Source organism: Bactrocera oleae, chromosome 6 (genome assembly GCF_042242935.1).
Source record: "Bactrocera oleae isolate idBacOlea1 chromosome 6, idBacOlea1, whole genome shotgun sequence".
NCBI classification, from domain to species: Eukaryota; Metazoa; Arthropoda; class Insecta; order Diptera; family Tephritidae; genus Bactrocera; species Bactrocera oleae.
Genome location: NC_091540.1, coordinates 31,096,843 through 31,114,473, shown reverse-complemented (window position 1 = coordinate 31,114,473; position 17,631 = coordinate 31,096,843). Strand labels below are relative to the sequence as shown.

The window sequence follows — 17,631 nt, the reverse complement described above, 5'->3', positions numbered from 1 at the left end:
CAACTCCCTCTAATGTCATTTGGAGTAGAGTTCGTTTGGCTGTCTGTTTGATTACCAGATGTAGCGGTGAAAGTTCCAGCATGACTTCCAGTGCTGCGGTCGGACACGTTCGCATTGCTCCCGACGCGCAGATGCAGGCAAGTCTTTGCAGCTTCGACAGTTTGAGTCCTACCGAAGTCTGCATTGCTTTAGCAACCCACGATACTGCTCCATACGTGATAATCGGTCTCACAATCATGGTGTACATCCATCTGATTGTCCTTGGGGAGCACCCCCAGGATTTCCCAGCAAGTCGGTTGCACACCATGATTGCTTTTGTGGCTTTGGTTAAGGTCTGGTCCACGTGCTGCTTCCATCGTAGTGTGGAATCCAGCGTGAGGCCCAGATATTTGACCGTGTTGGCCATCTCCACCACTCTGCCGTCAAGGGATATGCTCCTGAGGCCTGGCAGTGATGATGGTCTTACACCCTACAAGAAACTGGTGATGGGTTCACCAATACACTCACATTTATTATGTTAGTACTGACTCTACTTTTACGTACAGATTCTTTTGTAACCCAAACCGGTTTATTGAGGGCGAGGGGACGACGAGGAAAGACGAAGGGACCGTGCCACTCGTGTTCAGACTATTAAGCGGGTAGGTATTATGCATATTGTTCTACCATATTCATGGTAATTCATTGCAAGCAAAATGTGTGACAAACATCTCAACATACAAATGAAATGCAACACGCTCTAAGTGTTCTGGCTTCTTTTTGACCGTGTGAATGTACAGAGCGACACCAAAAGAGAATTTGAAAAATATGAGGGTCAAAAGAGTCCCAATGTAAAAGCCGTCTGACGGACAGTTTACTTATCCACTGACCGTCACTGTTATTGTTAAACAGAGACATCTTCGAATCATATTGTTTACATGTGCAAGAATGTAATTACTGAATACTTTACTCAACAACTGCGCAAAACAATTTTTAGTGTTCTTCTTGCCACAAACGAAAAGTGTTGCACGCTTCTTTTGGGTTTGGTGTCAAAAATATACATTTTTTTAAAGGAGAGGAGTTTTCAAATATACTTAAATAAGTTCCAATAAAACTATTTATTTAGTTAATTTCCGTTTGTATTTTTAAATTCAGAAATATCCACTGATTAAGGAAAGACGTACGCAGAGCAATTTAGGGGGGAGGGGGGAATGGCATCAAGTGAAAATTTCATTCATATTTTATTATTTAATTATACTTTTTGTTGCAATACTTTTAATTGTATGCAATTATTATAAATAATTTTGATTAAAAGTTTAAAATTTATTAAAGAAATAAAAATTATATTATCGTCTGCGCAAAAGAATTTTTCACAACTTTGTTCTGCGCGCTGACAAAATTTTTCAGCTGTGACTGTCACTTTTCTTGTAGGGCATTTCGCTTGCAATGAATTACCATGAATGTGGTAGAACAATATGCATAATACCTAACCGCTTAATAGTTTCAAAGAAATACTTAAGTCGGGAATTCCCTAATTCACCAGAAGGTATGCTAATAATATTTCCAAGGTCAAATTCATAAAAGGAATTTCCTAATCTTTAAGTATTAAAACTTAGTCAAGATCCACTTCCTTGGCTTTGATTCTTGCAAATTGTGAGAATATGGAATATTCGGTTAAAAATAATCTTAACCCATTACTTGTTTACTCAATGAATGTTTACATTATTTGTTGTCAGATGAAGCTTTATAGTGTCTGGTATTTTACAGTCACGAGTTATATCTTTTATTTCTTGTTTCTATACTCCGATGAACTAAAGAAATAATTCTGAGCAAGTAATTTGAAAAATAGCAAATTTTTGTGCATTTATTTGATGTTTAATATTCGGACTGAATATATGGTATAACGATTACAATACTTACAAATTAACACTTTTCGACAAAGATGTATAAGTACAATGTTGTGCGAAAATAAAATAATCATGTGCGAAAATAAAATAATTTTATGTGCACTACAACAAATATCTTCCAATTTTACACTCTTTTGCACCATTCTTTTCTTCAATTGGAAATAGAGGTTATGACAATTTGTCAGTCTGTTTTTATATACATATACAGTCTACATATAAATATTTCCAACAGGCACATACATATGTATATATTGCCAATATATTAGTAGATTTGTTGAATGTTGTCAATTCCAAGATCCCTTAGTTTTTAATATAAAATGTAAATATTGTATATTTTCTGTTCTATATTTTTACATTTGACTATTATTTATAAAACTATTCGTACTTTCAATTCCTTCTACTGTAAATGCAGTGTAAACGCATAAGTTACATTGATATGAGGTTTTCAGAAGTCACAATTTGTTGACGTTGTTCTTTTTTGATTTAAAAACTGAATGTAGATATATCAGAACAACTTTTTCATACATATACAATATTATATAATAATATTAAATATACATACATATATGTAAATATCGGTATGAGTTTAACTTTGATTTAAGTATCCAAATTCATAAAATATACTTAATATATATTTAATTGCTTTGTGAGTGGCAAATTTGTAGGGAAATATTTTTTACAATGCGTTTACATCAAAATTTACTTTTATGAATTTGGATATCGATTTGTTTTATCTGAACTTAAGAACTTGAAAATCTCACATTCAAAATTGTTAGCGTAATCGGTATTAACTTAGTTTGTCTAAGGATTATTTTCATAGTTATCGTGAAGAGGCATCAAAATGCAGGCACTTTTGTTTATACGGTAGCAGAGGCTAATGCTTTCTGTACTTATTTACTTTCTTTCAGTTACTTAATGACTTTACATTCTGTATATTTGACTTTTGAAATATTACATAATATACATCGCACACTATAAATTCTATACCCAAAAGGCAGTTCAGACGATTAATGTGTTGTTGCATTTAAAACCGGTGTGATCGCCCAATCGGGAAATGAATTCAAGTTAGGGTACACCACCGCGCCCCACGTGAGACTGAAAACGTACAATACGACTATACTGATGACTGTTGGGCCAATACCAGCGATTGCCTGTAAAAATTTAAATAATTATTAATTTTAATCTAAACACATTTTGCGTAATTGTAGGATATAGAAAACGCAAATTCTTATAATATGTGTATATCATAATTTATTCAGAGTTGACATTAAACTGTACAGTTATACAATGGAATGATGAACTATGAACCAATATGAACATATTGTTAATCAGGTATTCAAACAAGAAGTATAGAAGGGCTAAGTTGGGGCAGCCGAACATTAGGTATTTACGCAAATTGTAAGGAAGGCCTAGTAAATGTTATTTTTAACAATAAAGTTTTAAAATAATATTTTGCGTATGAATTAAATGTTCATTATTATCAAAATTGTATCTCAATTAAATTAAAAATGGCATTACAGTGGAAGTGGGCGTAGTGGCGAACATTAAAAAAGAGTCAAGAGAGAGATGCTAAATTTGGTCCAACCAAATTAGGTTATTTGAGAGCAAATTCACATGAAAGGTTGCTCTATAATTCTTTTAGATAAACTGAAGTTATAATACTTAGACCTGTTCGTTAAAGATTAACGTGCTTACTGTTATATTGTGGAAACATAAATTAAGTTTGGTTGATATAAGATGGGAGCAGAACGTACAAAATTTAATTAAAAGAAAATAATTTTACAATTTGTGAGACACGAAATTTTATCTGGAAGTAGGCATTATCACAACCAAAGTATAATTTTTGTATCAACCTACGTATGCCTAAGATTGAACAGTACTACGCTACGAGGATGGACGCAGTTATTACCCGAGTTGGTGAGAAAAGGTAAGTTTTCATCGAACTTTGTGAGTGATATCCAGAAGTTTATCTTCCTACGATAAACTAGAATTTCTAAGCTTAATTACAGAGCACTCGCAAAGTTCGATTTGTAAAGTAAATGTTTGTGCTCTATTTTAGTGCTGTGCTTACTTAAATGAAATAACATTTCGTTTAAAGGGTTATTAATATTGTGTGAAACACAAGTTACGTTAAATAATGATACTAATAACACATGGGCTGAAGATGACGGGGCCTAACAAAGAAAAAACGATTTTTTTTTGTTCGAAATTGGCTTTATTCATCAATATAATGAACAATCATTCCAGTGCAGCTCTAAGATTTCAATACCACTTTTGTAGAATGATTTATCTTTTGCCTCAAAATAGGACTCAATTTCAGTGATAACCTCTTCATTCGAGCGAAATTTCTTACCGGCAACATACAGATGTAATATCAAAGCAAGTCTCTGAGCATAATTTTCATTGAATGATCAGCTCTGTTCACTCTCCACTGTTAAAATTTCTCCTTCCGAGCTAGCTGAGGCATAGATAAAATGATCCGAGACTCCTCTCTTTGCCTTCTGAGAGAGCTCATGAACTTTCAGTGCTGCCAAAAAACCACGAGTTCATGAGCTAGTGAACAGATGACAAGCAAGACAATGAGCTTCCACTAAGAATCCCGCAGAAATAAATTGCGAAATCAGATTTTTTGGTGACTTTTACGTATATTTCTAATCTTTATTTAAAGAGATTTAATATAGTTTTGTTTTTAGGAAAGAGCGGTATTTTGTCGCAGAGTATTGTTTTGCTTAGCAGTACTAATTATCAACGTATATACTTATTTTGGTTAGAATTCCCAGCAAATGTTATGTAAACTTTGACTCCCGAATAAATTAGCAAAAGATATTTGTTTATTGAGTATATTTAAAAGAAATAAGAATCATGTTTAGGTTATTTAAAACTTGTGTGTTTTGAAATATTAAAATATTTTGTTAAATTTAGTTTTAAACGTTAATTTTGAAAATTTTTTGTGATTAAAATATACATATACTTATATTTAGAAGTCATATAGGATATCTAGCTTGTTAAACTAATTTTAATTATGTATATTTTTCTGTAAAATGGAAACCGAAAAATACCTCAGAAATACATTAAAAAATCTCAAAACTTATTTCTTTCCTTAGTGGCACCACTGTCAAATGTTATAAAAAATGTGGACTTTGACAGCGCTTTCTCGAATCAAAGAGTTTCGGATCATTTTATCCATGAGTTGAGGTGAAATCCACTACTAAAATACTACTACTATTATTTGCCAGTTTTGACAATTCACACGCTGGTCTGCAATTGAACTTTCTCTATAATATACGTTCTCTGCTGAAAATTAGGAGAACTCAATAAAACTATGTATGTGTGAGTCCCGATCATTTTCAGCCCATGTGTTATGATACTTTTAATTACTTACCATGTCTTTTGATCTAATATTTGCGTAGCCGGCAACCAGTGCATTAGGCGGTGTACTCACTGGCAAATGGAATGCCATACTGCAGGCAAGACCAGCAGGCAATATCAAGTACAGAGGATGAATTTTAATTGCCACTGACTGAAAAGATAAAATTTTTATAGACTTAAAAATTTATAATTTGTTAAAGGGCACACCTAGTGTGAAATTTCGAATAAATTAAATTAATTTTTATTCTTTTATATAGCGATAGTCTATGCCTCCAAAAATAACATACTAAAATTTTAAATTAATATTTCAAATATGTTGGAGTTAGAGTTAGCAATCAGTTATTATTAAACGCGTTTTTCTCAAAACAGCATTTTTTTAATTTGCTGCTGTGATTACTGGAAAATAAATAATCTGATCACTATCCATTTTTTTCTTTATATAGCTTTGTTCTGTATATAGTTTTCCCTACAACGCCCTACCAGCTTGTTTATGTGTTTAATTTAAACTTTTTTTTTTAACGCACGGACAATATCTTCTAGTCGATTAATTTTTTTTGGTTTCATCCACGGAGAAGGCCGGAATTACTGCAGCAGCGAGGACTCTCTTTTAGCGCCTCATATACCTCGAAAAAGTTATAGTATGTATTCTTAAGATATGTATAATTATTTTCTTGAAACTATAGAATAATAGTTTTTTTAACTCCAAAAATCGCCTTTTTAGGCTGTCATATTAGGTGTGCCCTTTAAGCAGATCAACGATTTTACCATTTCAGCTAACACGGGAATAATAATATTTGCGATGGCTACGTTAGAGCTGAACGCTGTCAAAAATACAGTCACTAAAATCACTACCAACAGGAGAACGGGGTGGGGAAGGCTCTTTAACACAACCAGGGCGTTGCCAATCATGGATGCCATACCGCTGACTTTGCTACCCTCAGCGAGTGCGAAACCGCCACCTATGAAATATACGTAGGTTTATATGAGTATGATATTTTAAATACTCGTACCAAAATTGGTTTTATTATTCATCACTCATTTCATTACGTATATGGTAAGTAATATTCTGGAAACTATAATTTCAATCTAAAAACTTACCAAGCAAGAAAATAAGACCCCACGGTACTTTTGATTGAATAAATTTCCAGGTAACCAATGATGGTGTGGGAGCAGTAGTGAACGGACCTGTTAATCAAAAAGGACTTGAAAGTATATTTATGTAAAAAGAAACAAATTAACATACGTTTGCATAGACAATAACGTAGGAAAGCATAATTTGCTGGTAAAACGAAGCACATGACGACTACAAATATCGTTGGCATTGAATTACGAATATCTCTAAGGAAATAAAAATATATTTAGGCAATTTTTTATTATATGCAAACGTTCAATTACTTTGCGTTCAGCCAGTCCGCCCAACCCGGGAAAATTCCGGGTTTACGTGTAAAATACATAACAACCATGAAGATGAAAAGTATCATAACTTGTATTTCATGCGCTTTCATTGGACCCAATTCCTTGTAACGTTGATCGATAACTTTTTTGGCAACATCGGCGCCATTCTGACCCATTCTAACTTCCTCAGCTTCTTTGGTTTTTGGACGGAACAATCCCATAAAGTGCCATTGCAGCCAAACGAATGTTAGGCCTGTGTATACCAACATTGAGGGTACTGAATAGAACATGAATGTTGGGAAATCCATTTGTTCCGTAGATGTTGGGAAACGACTGAGAAGTGGACATTTTCAAAAATTATAAATAAAAATGATTTCAAAAATAGACTAAACATGCAATGTTTACCCATCATAGATGCCTTTGAAAGTTAAATTTGTTGCTGTGCCAATAATTGTGCCACATCCTCCCATAGAGGAAGCATAAGCGATGCCCAAAAAGTAACACAATGTCATTTTCGATGGATATGGTGGTCTGAAAGTTATATATAAAAAATATTTAAACATACTGTACTACGCACACCTATACAACTAACTAAAACACATTAAATCAGTAGATATCTAAAATATCTAAGAAGAGTACTTAGACTAGTATAATACATTCAAGAATGTCCATAATATTAATAAAATTAGTTACCTGAGGGAAAAAATGAAATATAATAAATTTGAAAGTAACTATCAAATACATGCATATGTACTTTCAATTTATAATCTATTTATACTAATAATATAAAGAGAAAAGTTTGTTTGAATTGAATAGGCTCCATAGCTACTTGACGGAATTTTTTCACCGTTGGGAAGCTAAATTTATTTTTTTTCCTTAGTCTTAATCCTTAGCAAAATGAATTATTATTAAAATAAGTATTAGAAAAGAGTTTCGTGGTGAGCGGCGACCCGCTTGGCTAGGCTGCAACATAATATGTGTTGTAGGCGTCATTGAGTCAATGGAGGAGAGTCAATGTCATGAAATAAAGTGCGGTGCGGCTCACTTGCCCAGTTGGCTCCATCTTATTGTCTAGATGAGATGGAGTAATCTGGTAGTACTTCATAAAATTATGAATAATTTGGATATGCTTAAGAAAATATTTATTTAAGTTTTACCGTTACTGAACCAAATTATGTATTGTTACAATAGTTTATCTGGTTTAAGAATAAAATTGATAATCAATCGATGATAATTACAATAACTTTTCGAAATATTTCCCCTTGATTTAAACACACAAACACTAGAAACGCGACTCCAACTTTAGTAGCATATGATTTAAGGTAACTCTACGGGTACAAATTGAACAACCAATTACTAATATATTAAGTCGAATTTTCAGTGCTATGATTATGTCATATATTTAGATAACAACAAAACTTAATAATGATTGATTGTGAATATGAAAAGAATGTTATGCACCGAATTTGGTCGAAATCGATTAAGCAGATCCCAAGATATGGGTTTTCACCTAAAAGCCGCGGTGCCACGCCCACTGACTAATTTTGAACGCGGTTCTTATAAAGTCATCTTATACCATCCGAGAGATAAAATTTAATGTCTATGGCGTGTTTAGTACTTGGTTTATCGTGCTTTTAGTATTTTTTAACAATACCGTTATATGGGGAGTGGGCGGGCCGATTTCAGCCATTTTCACACCGTCAATAGAGGTGCTAAAAGCATTTGCTTCCAGTGAATTTTGTTATTATTGCATTAGAGGCTTAGGAGATATGCACATTAAACCTATTAAAGGCGGGACCAAGCCCACTTTTAAAAAAAATTTTAACTGCAGATGCCCCTCCTTAACGTGATCCTTTGTACCAAATAACAGTCTTGTATCTTATTGCGGAGCTTAGTTATGGCAATTTCTTTGTTTTTAATTAATGGCGTTTTGTTGGAGTGACAGCCGTCCGATTACGTCCATCTGCAATACCAATCGTCTTACGGTACCAAGAAACATGAGCACCAATTTTCATGAAGATATCTCAATTTTTACTCAGGTTACAGTTGCACGGACGGACGGACGGACAGACAGTCACCCGGATTTCAACTAGTCTCTTCATCCTGATGATTTATATATACATAACCCTATATCTAACTCGATTAGTTTTAGGTGATAGAAAAAACCGTTAGGTGAACAAAACTATTATACTCTGTAGCAACAAGTTGCGAGAGTATAAAAAAATATTGCAACTTACTCTTCTTCTGCGGTATTGTTCTTCTTTCCGACAATCTGATATTTAGGTTCCTGTGTCATTTTACATAATCCTTGCTGTTTGAGAAATCCAAAATAGATATGTATATTAAGTATTAATTTTTATTCAACAAGTATTACCGCTTGAAGTTCTTCCAAAACAGCTTGTATAATTGGACACATCATTGCTGTGCAGGCAGCATTGGAAATCCACATCGATATAAACATTGTTACCGCAATAAGGCCAAAATGTAATCTGTAAATAAGTTGTTTAAACATTAAAATTATTTATTTCTTACTAACAGACGCCCACTTGATTTATTTGAGTTATCATTTAATACATTTTCGTATTATACAAGTTTATTGATTATATCATACACATACAAACCTTCTTGGACTGCAACCAACCAACTGAATAACTCGTAATGCCAAACGTTTATGTAAATTTGAATACTCGACTGCAAGTGCCACCATAATGCCACCCATAAACATCACTAAGGTATCCTTGAAATATAATCGACACGTCTGATCGGAGCTCTAGAATTTAAACGAATTATGAAGCAATCACATAAACTTTTTGTGGATACCACCTACCATTATTCCCATAATGGGAAAAGCGACTATTGGGATCATAGAGGTGACATAAAGTGGCAGTGCCTCAGTAACCCAATAAACTGCCATGACCAAGAGCAAATACATGCAACGATATGCCTAGAAGAGTTGAGTTGTTTTCATTATTAAGTACTTTGAAATCAAGTTAAAATATGCTCTTTCTTAAAAATGAAAATTCTATTTTCAGAGCACATTATTTAACCTTTAATTTACTTACGGGCGTGTTGTCCATCAGCATGACAGGGAGGGCAAGGAGTGGTGTTAGGAATACGACCAAACCCTTCCAGTGAAACGAGAAGAAATTTTTGGCATTTTCGCTATATGTTGTTGGGGGTGTTGTGGGATTCCCCACTTCACTATTAACAAATTGTAATTGACATTTAAATATTTATTTGAGATAAAAGTAAAACAAAAGCGAAAATTACATTTCCATCTTGAGCATTTATAATCCCCAGGTGCTGGTCCTAAAAATAGAAAGAACATTTAGATTATTAAATATTGAATGCAATTTATATAAAGCATATGATTATTTGTGTAGTTGGTAAAGTTTAGTTGATTACTTGAGTTAGTTATAATATTACTATAGTTTTTCAATTTCCTTTTCTTTTTAACAAAAAAACTAATAAAAAAGCAACTTTAAAACATGGTGGTGTTCAACAACTTTTTAAATGACCTTTGTAAACGAATTTTGGCAAAATTAAATATCTCATTCTCTCATGTTAAATGCACACACTCCAAGAATATCACTGGCATAAACTAAACTTCAGTAGGATCGCAAAACATTAATAATTGCTGCTGTGTCAAAACGTTTGAGTCAGTAAACTTCAACATATAAAACAATAAACCGTATTTTTTCGGGCACAATCGGGTGAGGATGGTACTTGAAGACTATCACACGCATCTGTTTGAATACAATTCTTTGTTATTATTGCTTTTTATACTCTCGGAAAATGTTGCTACAGAACTATTTTCCCCATCAGATAACTTTTCAAAAAAAAAAATTTTATTAACCGTGTAACAACCTAATATTGACTGAAAATGCAAGTGAACTCTCAAGATCTTGTATTTATAAATGCTTTGAAATGCAAAATCATGCCGCCTAATATTAACATTGCATTGACGTTAAACTTGATGAATATAAAGTTATAATTTCGAGTAATGTTGATTGACATGCTCTCTGCAGAGAATGTGTTGTGTGTTCAATAATCTTGCGATCTTATTCTTACAATTGTTATTGAAGTCCGCTCGAAGAAGACGCAGACAGCGTTAAAGAACTTCATTTGTTGTCAACTAATATTGATTGTAAATAAAAGAACTAACTACTAGTTAATGATTAATTTAACACTAAAACACTATTTTTGGCTATTTTCGACCGAAATACTCGCAGTAGTGGAGACGAGTTAAATTCCGAGTGGCTGTCTGTCCGTCAGTTGATACAAAGCGAAAAACGAAAGTACTCTATATGTACTAGCGAATCTTAGGTAGATAAAGATCTTGAGTTTTATCTTATTTTAGATGACACGAGTTTCTATAATCATCGTTACTCGTCGAGATCTTCTTAAAAAATATGGTTTCGAAGATTGGGCCAGCAGCCACCATTTTTTTTAAATCAAAATGGCAATATACAATTTTTTTTATATTATTCATACATATGTATATACCCATTTTACATGTATGAAAGGAAGGGACTCGATTCCCTTTTGCTTACTTTTAAAATAAATTATCAAAGTTACGCCTTTTTGCTCGCAGACTTACCTAACTCCTTAAGATTGATGCAAACCTCCCGGTTTTCACCATTTCAATCAAAAAATGGTGTTCAATAGAATTTGCGAAACAATAGATGTTATTATCGAGGATATTAAATGTTTTGTAAATTTTCTTTCGATTTTTCGTTTTGATTATTGGTGATTTTTATCTAGTTCCTTAAAAATGGGCATTTAATGCAAAACCAGAAAAGTTTGAAAATAGTTCACAGTTTAAAGATTTACATACAATACATACATACATTTGTATGTAATTGGTATGACTTTCAAATATTGAAGTTGTTATTCGATTTTGTCGGAAATATTAACAGAATGCCCAGAAAAGACCATATTCTAAAAAAAATGTTAAATAAGATATTTCATGAAAAAATTATTAATAATATATTGGAATTTATCGTAAATACAATGGACTACTAGGATGGTTTAAATGATATTTTGACATAATTCGCAGAAACTAATTTGACTGACTGGCAAGAAGAATAACAAAGTATATAAAAATTGTTGCACATATTAGGAAGTAAACAAACCAAACAGGTTCGTTAGGTTCGTCGGAGTCATACATACATACTTATATATTTAAACTTATACTTATATACATATGTACGCATATGTTGCTTTATGTGTTGATAAAATCAAATTCCCACAATTATTCATTAAGGTCGTCTTAATTGGGCAATTGACTGCCACTTTTTTCAATCACAAAACAATTTATTAATTGCGACCAGCGGTAAAGAATATCAGAACAAATCTAAACGCACATGTAATGTATGCATAAGGTTTAAGAAACTTAACTACATACATAAATACATATAAATATATGTATGTATGTACGTATGTGGTTCCATTTAGTGATAATTGAAAGCACTATTTTATTAAAAAAAACCGATGTGCCCGAATGAATATTTCACTTTTATATGCATTACATTTAGGTACATATGTATGTATGTATATGAATTTATTTGTTTCGTGCTAGTTGCCAGATGTACATACATACATATGAACAAGGCATAGTGGTAAGTCAGCTAAATACACTTTCATATTCACATTTGTGTTTGCACATATTTACATGTATGCATACATACGTACACGTGTATATACATACGTACAGCGCGTGACCATTATAGTCGCCCCATCGGCTCCAATATATTGTATAAGCATATATATATTTTAGATGTGCATATCTGTTGACACCTGCTTACGCTTCTAATAACGAGTGAGTTTTCAAAACGCCCTAGCTACTAAAATACTCACATATGTACATATATATAAGTATATTAAACAAGAAAAAACGTTAACTTCGGTTGCGCCGAAGCTATAATACCCTTCACAAAAACAAAGGCCCCTTACAAGAACTTGATTCCGAACGTTCAATTTATATGGCAGCTATATGATATAGTGATCTAATCTGACCAATTTCTGTGGAGAATAATTTGTTGCCTTAAGCAATAACTCGTGCCTAATTTCGTGAAGATATCTCGTCAAATAAAAAAATGTTCCATGCAAGCACTTTACTCCGATCGTTCAGTTAATATGGCAGCTATATGCTATAGTCATCCGATCCATACAATTTCTTCGGACATTAAATTAATGCTTTAAATAATAATACATGCCAAATTTCGTGAAGATACCTCGTCAAATGAAAGAGTTTTCCATACAAGCACTTCATTCCGATTGTTCAGTTTGTATGGCAGCTATATGCTATAGTCATCCGATCTGAATAATTTCTTCGGAGATTACATTGTTGCCTTAACTAATAATCCCTGCCAAATTTCGTGAAGATACCTCGTCAAATGAAAGAGTTTCCCATACAAACACTTGATTCCGATTGTTCAGTTTGTATGGCAGCTATATGCTATAGTGGTCCGATATCGGCCGTTCCGACAAATGAGCAGCTTCTTGGGGAGAAAAACTGTTCAAAATTTCAGATCGATATCTCAAAAACTGAGGGACTAGTTCGCGTATATACAGACGGACAGACGGACGGACGGACAGACAGACGGACATGGCTAAATCAACTCAGCTCGTCACGGTGATCATTTATATAATATATATACTTTATATGGTCTCCGACGTTTCCTTCTGGGTGTTACAAACTTCGTGGCAAAATTAATATACCCTGATCAGGGTATAAATATGGAAGTATTTATATGCACATGCATATGTATACCATATATACATAAATATGTTCATATAAGTGTACAAAATACACTGTACGTACACTTATATTTTTATTTTTATTTTGCATGGTTATATAATCAATCGACGACGGGGACAAACGTATAAAAACAGATCGAAAACACTTACCTAAGAACATTCACCGCTAGCAGCGAGGACAATTAGTTGCTATATTTCTGCTGGGGGTATAGTGAATGTATTTAGATAGCCGCGTCATAACGGGTTACGTAACTGTAGAATGCTAATGCCCATCGGAACATCTATACGCATATGACTAAATATACATGCTTATATATATTTATGTACATAAGTATGTGTTAATACATATGGCTGTTGTCTGCTTGTTAAAAAATGCAAAGATATTGTTTTGGAAATCGGTTTATGAATCGATACAAAAAAGGCTAATATGTGCAGAGGGTGTGTTCGGTTAAATATGCAAAGAAACTAAAAATAGAATGCACTTTGCTTCGCAGTGTTTCCAATTAGGTGCGGATCGCTGTAAAGTGTTAAGAAGGCTAGAACTTATACATATATACATACATATGTATATAGCAATAAAAGTGCGTTTACATTTGAATCATGGGAAGTGAGATATTGGAAAGGTAACCAAATGCAAGATCAGCTAATCGCATCATTCAGCTAAGACGAAAAGCCTTCTATATACGAAAGGGTATAGAATTTGGAAAAAACTACTTCAGCAGCGAATAAAAATGTATTTAGACATTTTCTGCTACACTACCAGATGTTTTCTATCGATTTATTTAAAAATAGGGGTTTCAGCAAAATGATGGATGCAGCAAGTCTTGTCTTCGTTAACTCAATGCTTGCCGCTTAATAAGCAACGATAATAAAGAAATGAAAGGGTCTCATCCTCGTAGCGGAAACTTTTCTCCAAAGAGATACCATAAAAATAAATAATTCATTAGAAACCCTCTCTTGGGGAATTAAAGAACGTATTCTCGAAGAATGGATCATTTCACGAACCCTTATTCGACCCAGGTTTCAACAGTGTCACAATACAAAACAAAAATAGAAAGACTATTAAAATATTATGTATTCATAATCATTATAAATAAACGGAATCTTAATTGTATTAAGGGGTCATATGGGTTTCCCCGAGCGAAAAACGGTCCGTTTTCAATAATTTTGTTTCTCATAAAAAAAATTAAATTTTTTGTTCAACACATATTTATAAAGATTTTGTGAAATTTTCAAAGGAAAATATTTAAAACTCTATGTTTTTTTTAAAGTATAATTGAAAAAAAAGAATCCTTTGATCAAAATTTTGTAATTTATATCTCGAAGACCTGTGCAAAATTTCATTAAAATCGGCAGAGTAGTTCGCGAGAAAGTTAGACAACCGACTTTGAAAACACAGTTTCGAAAAAAGCGCTTATAAAGTCCCCGAGCGCGCAACTTTACGAGGCTGTATCTTCAAAACTATTACTCGGATCAAATCGATTTTTGAAGCCGTGAAGCCTTGAAGCCCATGTAACCCCTTAATGTACCCTGAAAAGAGTATATTAGGTTTGCCACGAAGTTTGTAACTCCCAAAGAGAGATGTCGTCCCCCCTATAAAGTATATACATATACGTATAAATGATGAGAATGACGAGCTGAGTCGATTTAGCTATATCCGTCTGTCCGTCCATTTGTCTGTATATAGGCAAACGAATCCCTCAGTTTCTGAGGTATCGATCTGAAATTTTTCACACGTTCTTTTCTTCCCAAAAAGCTGCTTATTTGTCGGAACCGCCGAAATCGAAACACTATTGGATATAGCTGTCATACCAACCGATCGATCAAATCAAATCCTTGTATAGAAAACTTTTGTATTTGACAATATATTTTCAAAAATGTTGTCCAAGACAGCGCTACAATATCCGAACATATTGTTCAGATCGGACCAATATAGCATATAGCTGCCAATCGAACTGACCGATCAAAATCAACATAAAGATCTTCATAAAAGACATTTTTTCCTTTACTTGTATAGTTACTTTAATTTGATGAATAGAAAAAAATATGGAATGAAAAATATATGGGTTTTTAATATTTAAAGATTATTAAATTCCTGTTATAAATTTGGTCTTGAAAATATTAGTAGCTGGTATTCACTACATTCTGGTGGATTATGGAATTCCCGACTTCAGTATTTCTTTGAAACTAATATATAAGGCGGGTAGGTATTATGCATATTGTTCTACCCCATTCATGGTAATTCATTGCAAGCAAAATGTAAGACCTTCATCCCCAAATGAAATATGCAACTCTATGTGTCGCGTAGCCGAACCGCACAAACATTTGCGAAAATTTTATGAAAAGGAATGACAGAAAACTCGATTCGAGTTGCTGGACTCTTTTTGTTCGTGTGTATGCACAGAGCGACACCGAAAGAGAATTTGCCGATAAGGAGGGTCAATAGAGTCCCAATGTAAAAGCACACTTAGAGTGTGTAGCATATTTCATTTGTATGTTGGGATGATGGTCTTAGATAGATAGATAGATTAATTTCGAGGTATGCACCGCGACCTATGGTCTATTGTGCCCTCCCCTAAGTCATATCGTATCATCTAGGCCCAGCATGTTGATAAATTCCAAAATTCTGCTGGGTGCTAGTGAGGCGATACAATCCCTGTGTGGAAACATGGATCCCAGGGCCTTGATTCTGCGTCTGCCGACTGCTGTGCAATTCATCAGCAGATGTTCAGGGGTTTCCGGCTCTATGTCGCAGAACCGGCAGTTTGCAGAAGAAGCTATGCCCATGTTGAAGAGGTGCTTCTTAAGCCTGCAGTGGCCGGTGTAGAAAGCGACAAGTAGCCGGAATTTGTTCCTTGGGAGATTAATTATGGTTTTGAACCGTTTGTGGTCGTAACCCCCCATTAGCAGTCTGGCATGGTGCATGCCCTGAAGTTGTTGCCAATGTGTCTCCCTACCTACTCTTTCCTCCCTACGGAGGAGCTCTTTGATTGTATGTGGACCAACCGCTATGAATGGTTTCGGTCCTATCATTTTTGTGGAGGCCGCAGAGCGGGCCAACTCGTCAGCCAGTTCGTTTCCGGCTATACCCCTGTGGCCAGGCACCCAAATAAGGTGCACTCGGTTGTGTTCTTATAGGCTGTTCAGCCGTTCTATACACTCCAGCACTAGAAGAGATCTGACCTCATAGGCAGAGATCGCTCTTAGTGCCGCCTGGCAATCGCTAAGTATAGCAATACTTTTATTGCGATAGTTGCGTTGGAGGTTTATCTCTACACACCGACTTATAGCATAGACCTCGTCTTGGAAGATGCTCGGGAAGCTTCCCATGGGAATGGAGAGTTTGGGGCTTGGCCCAGCGACCCCTGCACCAATCCCCTCCTCTGTTTTTGACCCGTCGGTGTACCACTTGATAGTACTTTCCCGTAGCAGCAGGTCTAGTGATGAATTATTCCATTCAGACTTGCTGCCAAGGGTGACTTTAAACTTCCTGTTGAAGTTTACTACTTTGGTAATGCTGTCCCTTGGAAGAAGGGCTAATGGTATTTCCTCACTTAGCGCTTATATCTGCTAGGATGAGATTACCTTCCCTTTGCCAACTCCCTCTAATGTCATTTGGAGTAGAGTTCGTTTGGCTGTCTGTTTGATTACCAGATGTAGCGGTGAAAGTTCCAGCATGACTTCCAGTGCTGCGGTCGGACACGTTCGCATTGCTCCCGACGCGCAGATGCAGGCAAGTCTTTGCAGCTTCGACAGTTTGAGTCCTACCGAAGTCTGCATTGCTTTAGCAACCCACGATACTGCTCCATACGTGATAATCGGTCTCACAATCATGGTGTACATCCATCTGATTGTCCTTGGGGAGCACCCCCAGGATTTCCCAGCAAGTCGGTTGCACACCATGATTGCTTTTGTGGCTTTGGTTAAGGTCTGGTCCACGTGCTGCTTCCATCGTAGTGTGGAATCCAGCGTGAGGCCCAGATATTTGACCGTGTTGGCCATCTCCACCACTCTGCCGTCAAGGGATATGCTCCTGAGGCCTGGCAGTGATGATGGTCTTACACCCTACAAGAAACTGGTGATGGGTTCACCAATACACTCACATTTATTATGTTAGTACTGACTCTACTTTTACGTACAGATTCTTTTGTAACCCAAACCGGTTTATTGAGGGCGAGGGGACGACGAGGAAAGACGAAGGGACCGTGCCACTCGTGTTCAG

General features: G+C 34.9%; 1 protein-coding gene across 1 annotated transcript; it reads right to left on the bottom strand.

Annotated features, from left to right (window-relative positions):
- Nucleotides 1–1,810: 1,810 nt before the first annotated feature.
- LOC138857958 (protein I'm not dead yet-like) lies at nt 1,811–9,962 on the bottom strand. The gene is made up of 13 exons (XM_070112263.1): nt 9,918–9,962; nt 9,710–9,848; nt 9,475–9,591; nt 9,269–9,417; nt 9,022–9,136; nt 8,885–8,958; nt 7,053–7,178; nt 6,648–6,980; nt 6,496–6,590; nt 6,351–6,437; nt 6,018–6,211; nt 5,266–5,403; nt 1,811–3,034 (listed from the first exon to the last, which is right to left on the bottom strand). The coding sequence occupies exons 1-13, from the start codon at nt 9,932–9,934 to the stop codon at nt 2,891–2,893; spliced, it is 1,728 nt and encodes a 575-aa protein (XP_069968364.1). The 5' UTR covers nt 9,935–9,962; the 3' UTR covers nt 1,811–2,890.
- Nucleotides 9,963–17,631: the final 7,669 nt, after the last annotated feature.

What these genes read in the sequence shown, in the direction of transcription:
- LOC138857958 (XM_070112263.1), bottom strand. An exon ending in GCGGACTGGCTGAACGCAAA is followed by an intron (nt 6,591 to 6,647) that starts GTAATTGAACGT and finishes TTATTTCCTTAG; the next exon opens with AGATATTCGTAATTCAATGC. An exon ending in GGGTCTTATTTTCTTGCTTG is followed by an intron (nt 6,212 to 6,350) that starts GTAAGTTTTTAG and finishes TATATTTCATAG; the next exon opens with GTGGCGGTTTCGCACTCGCT.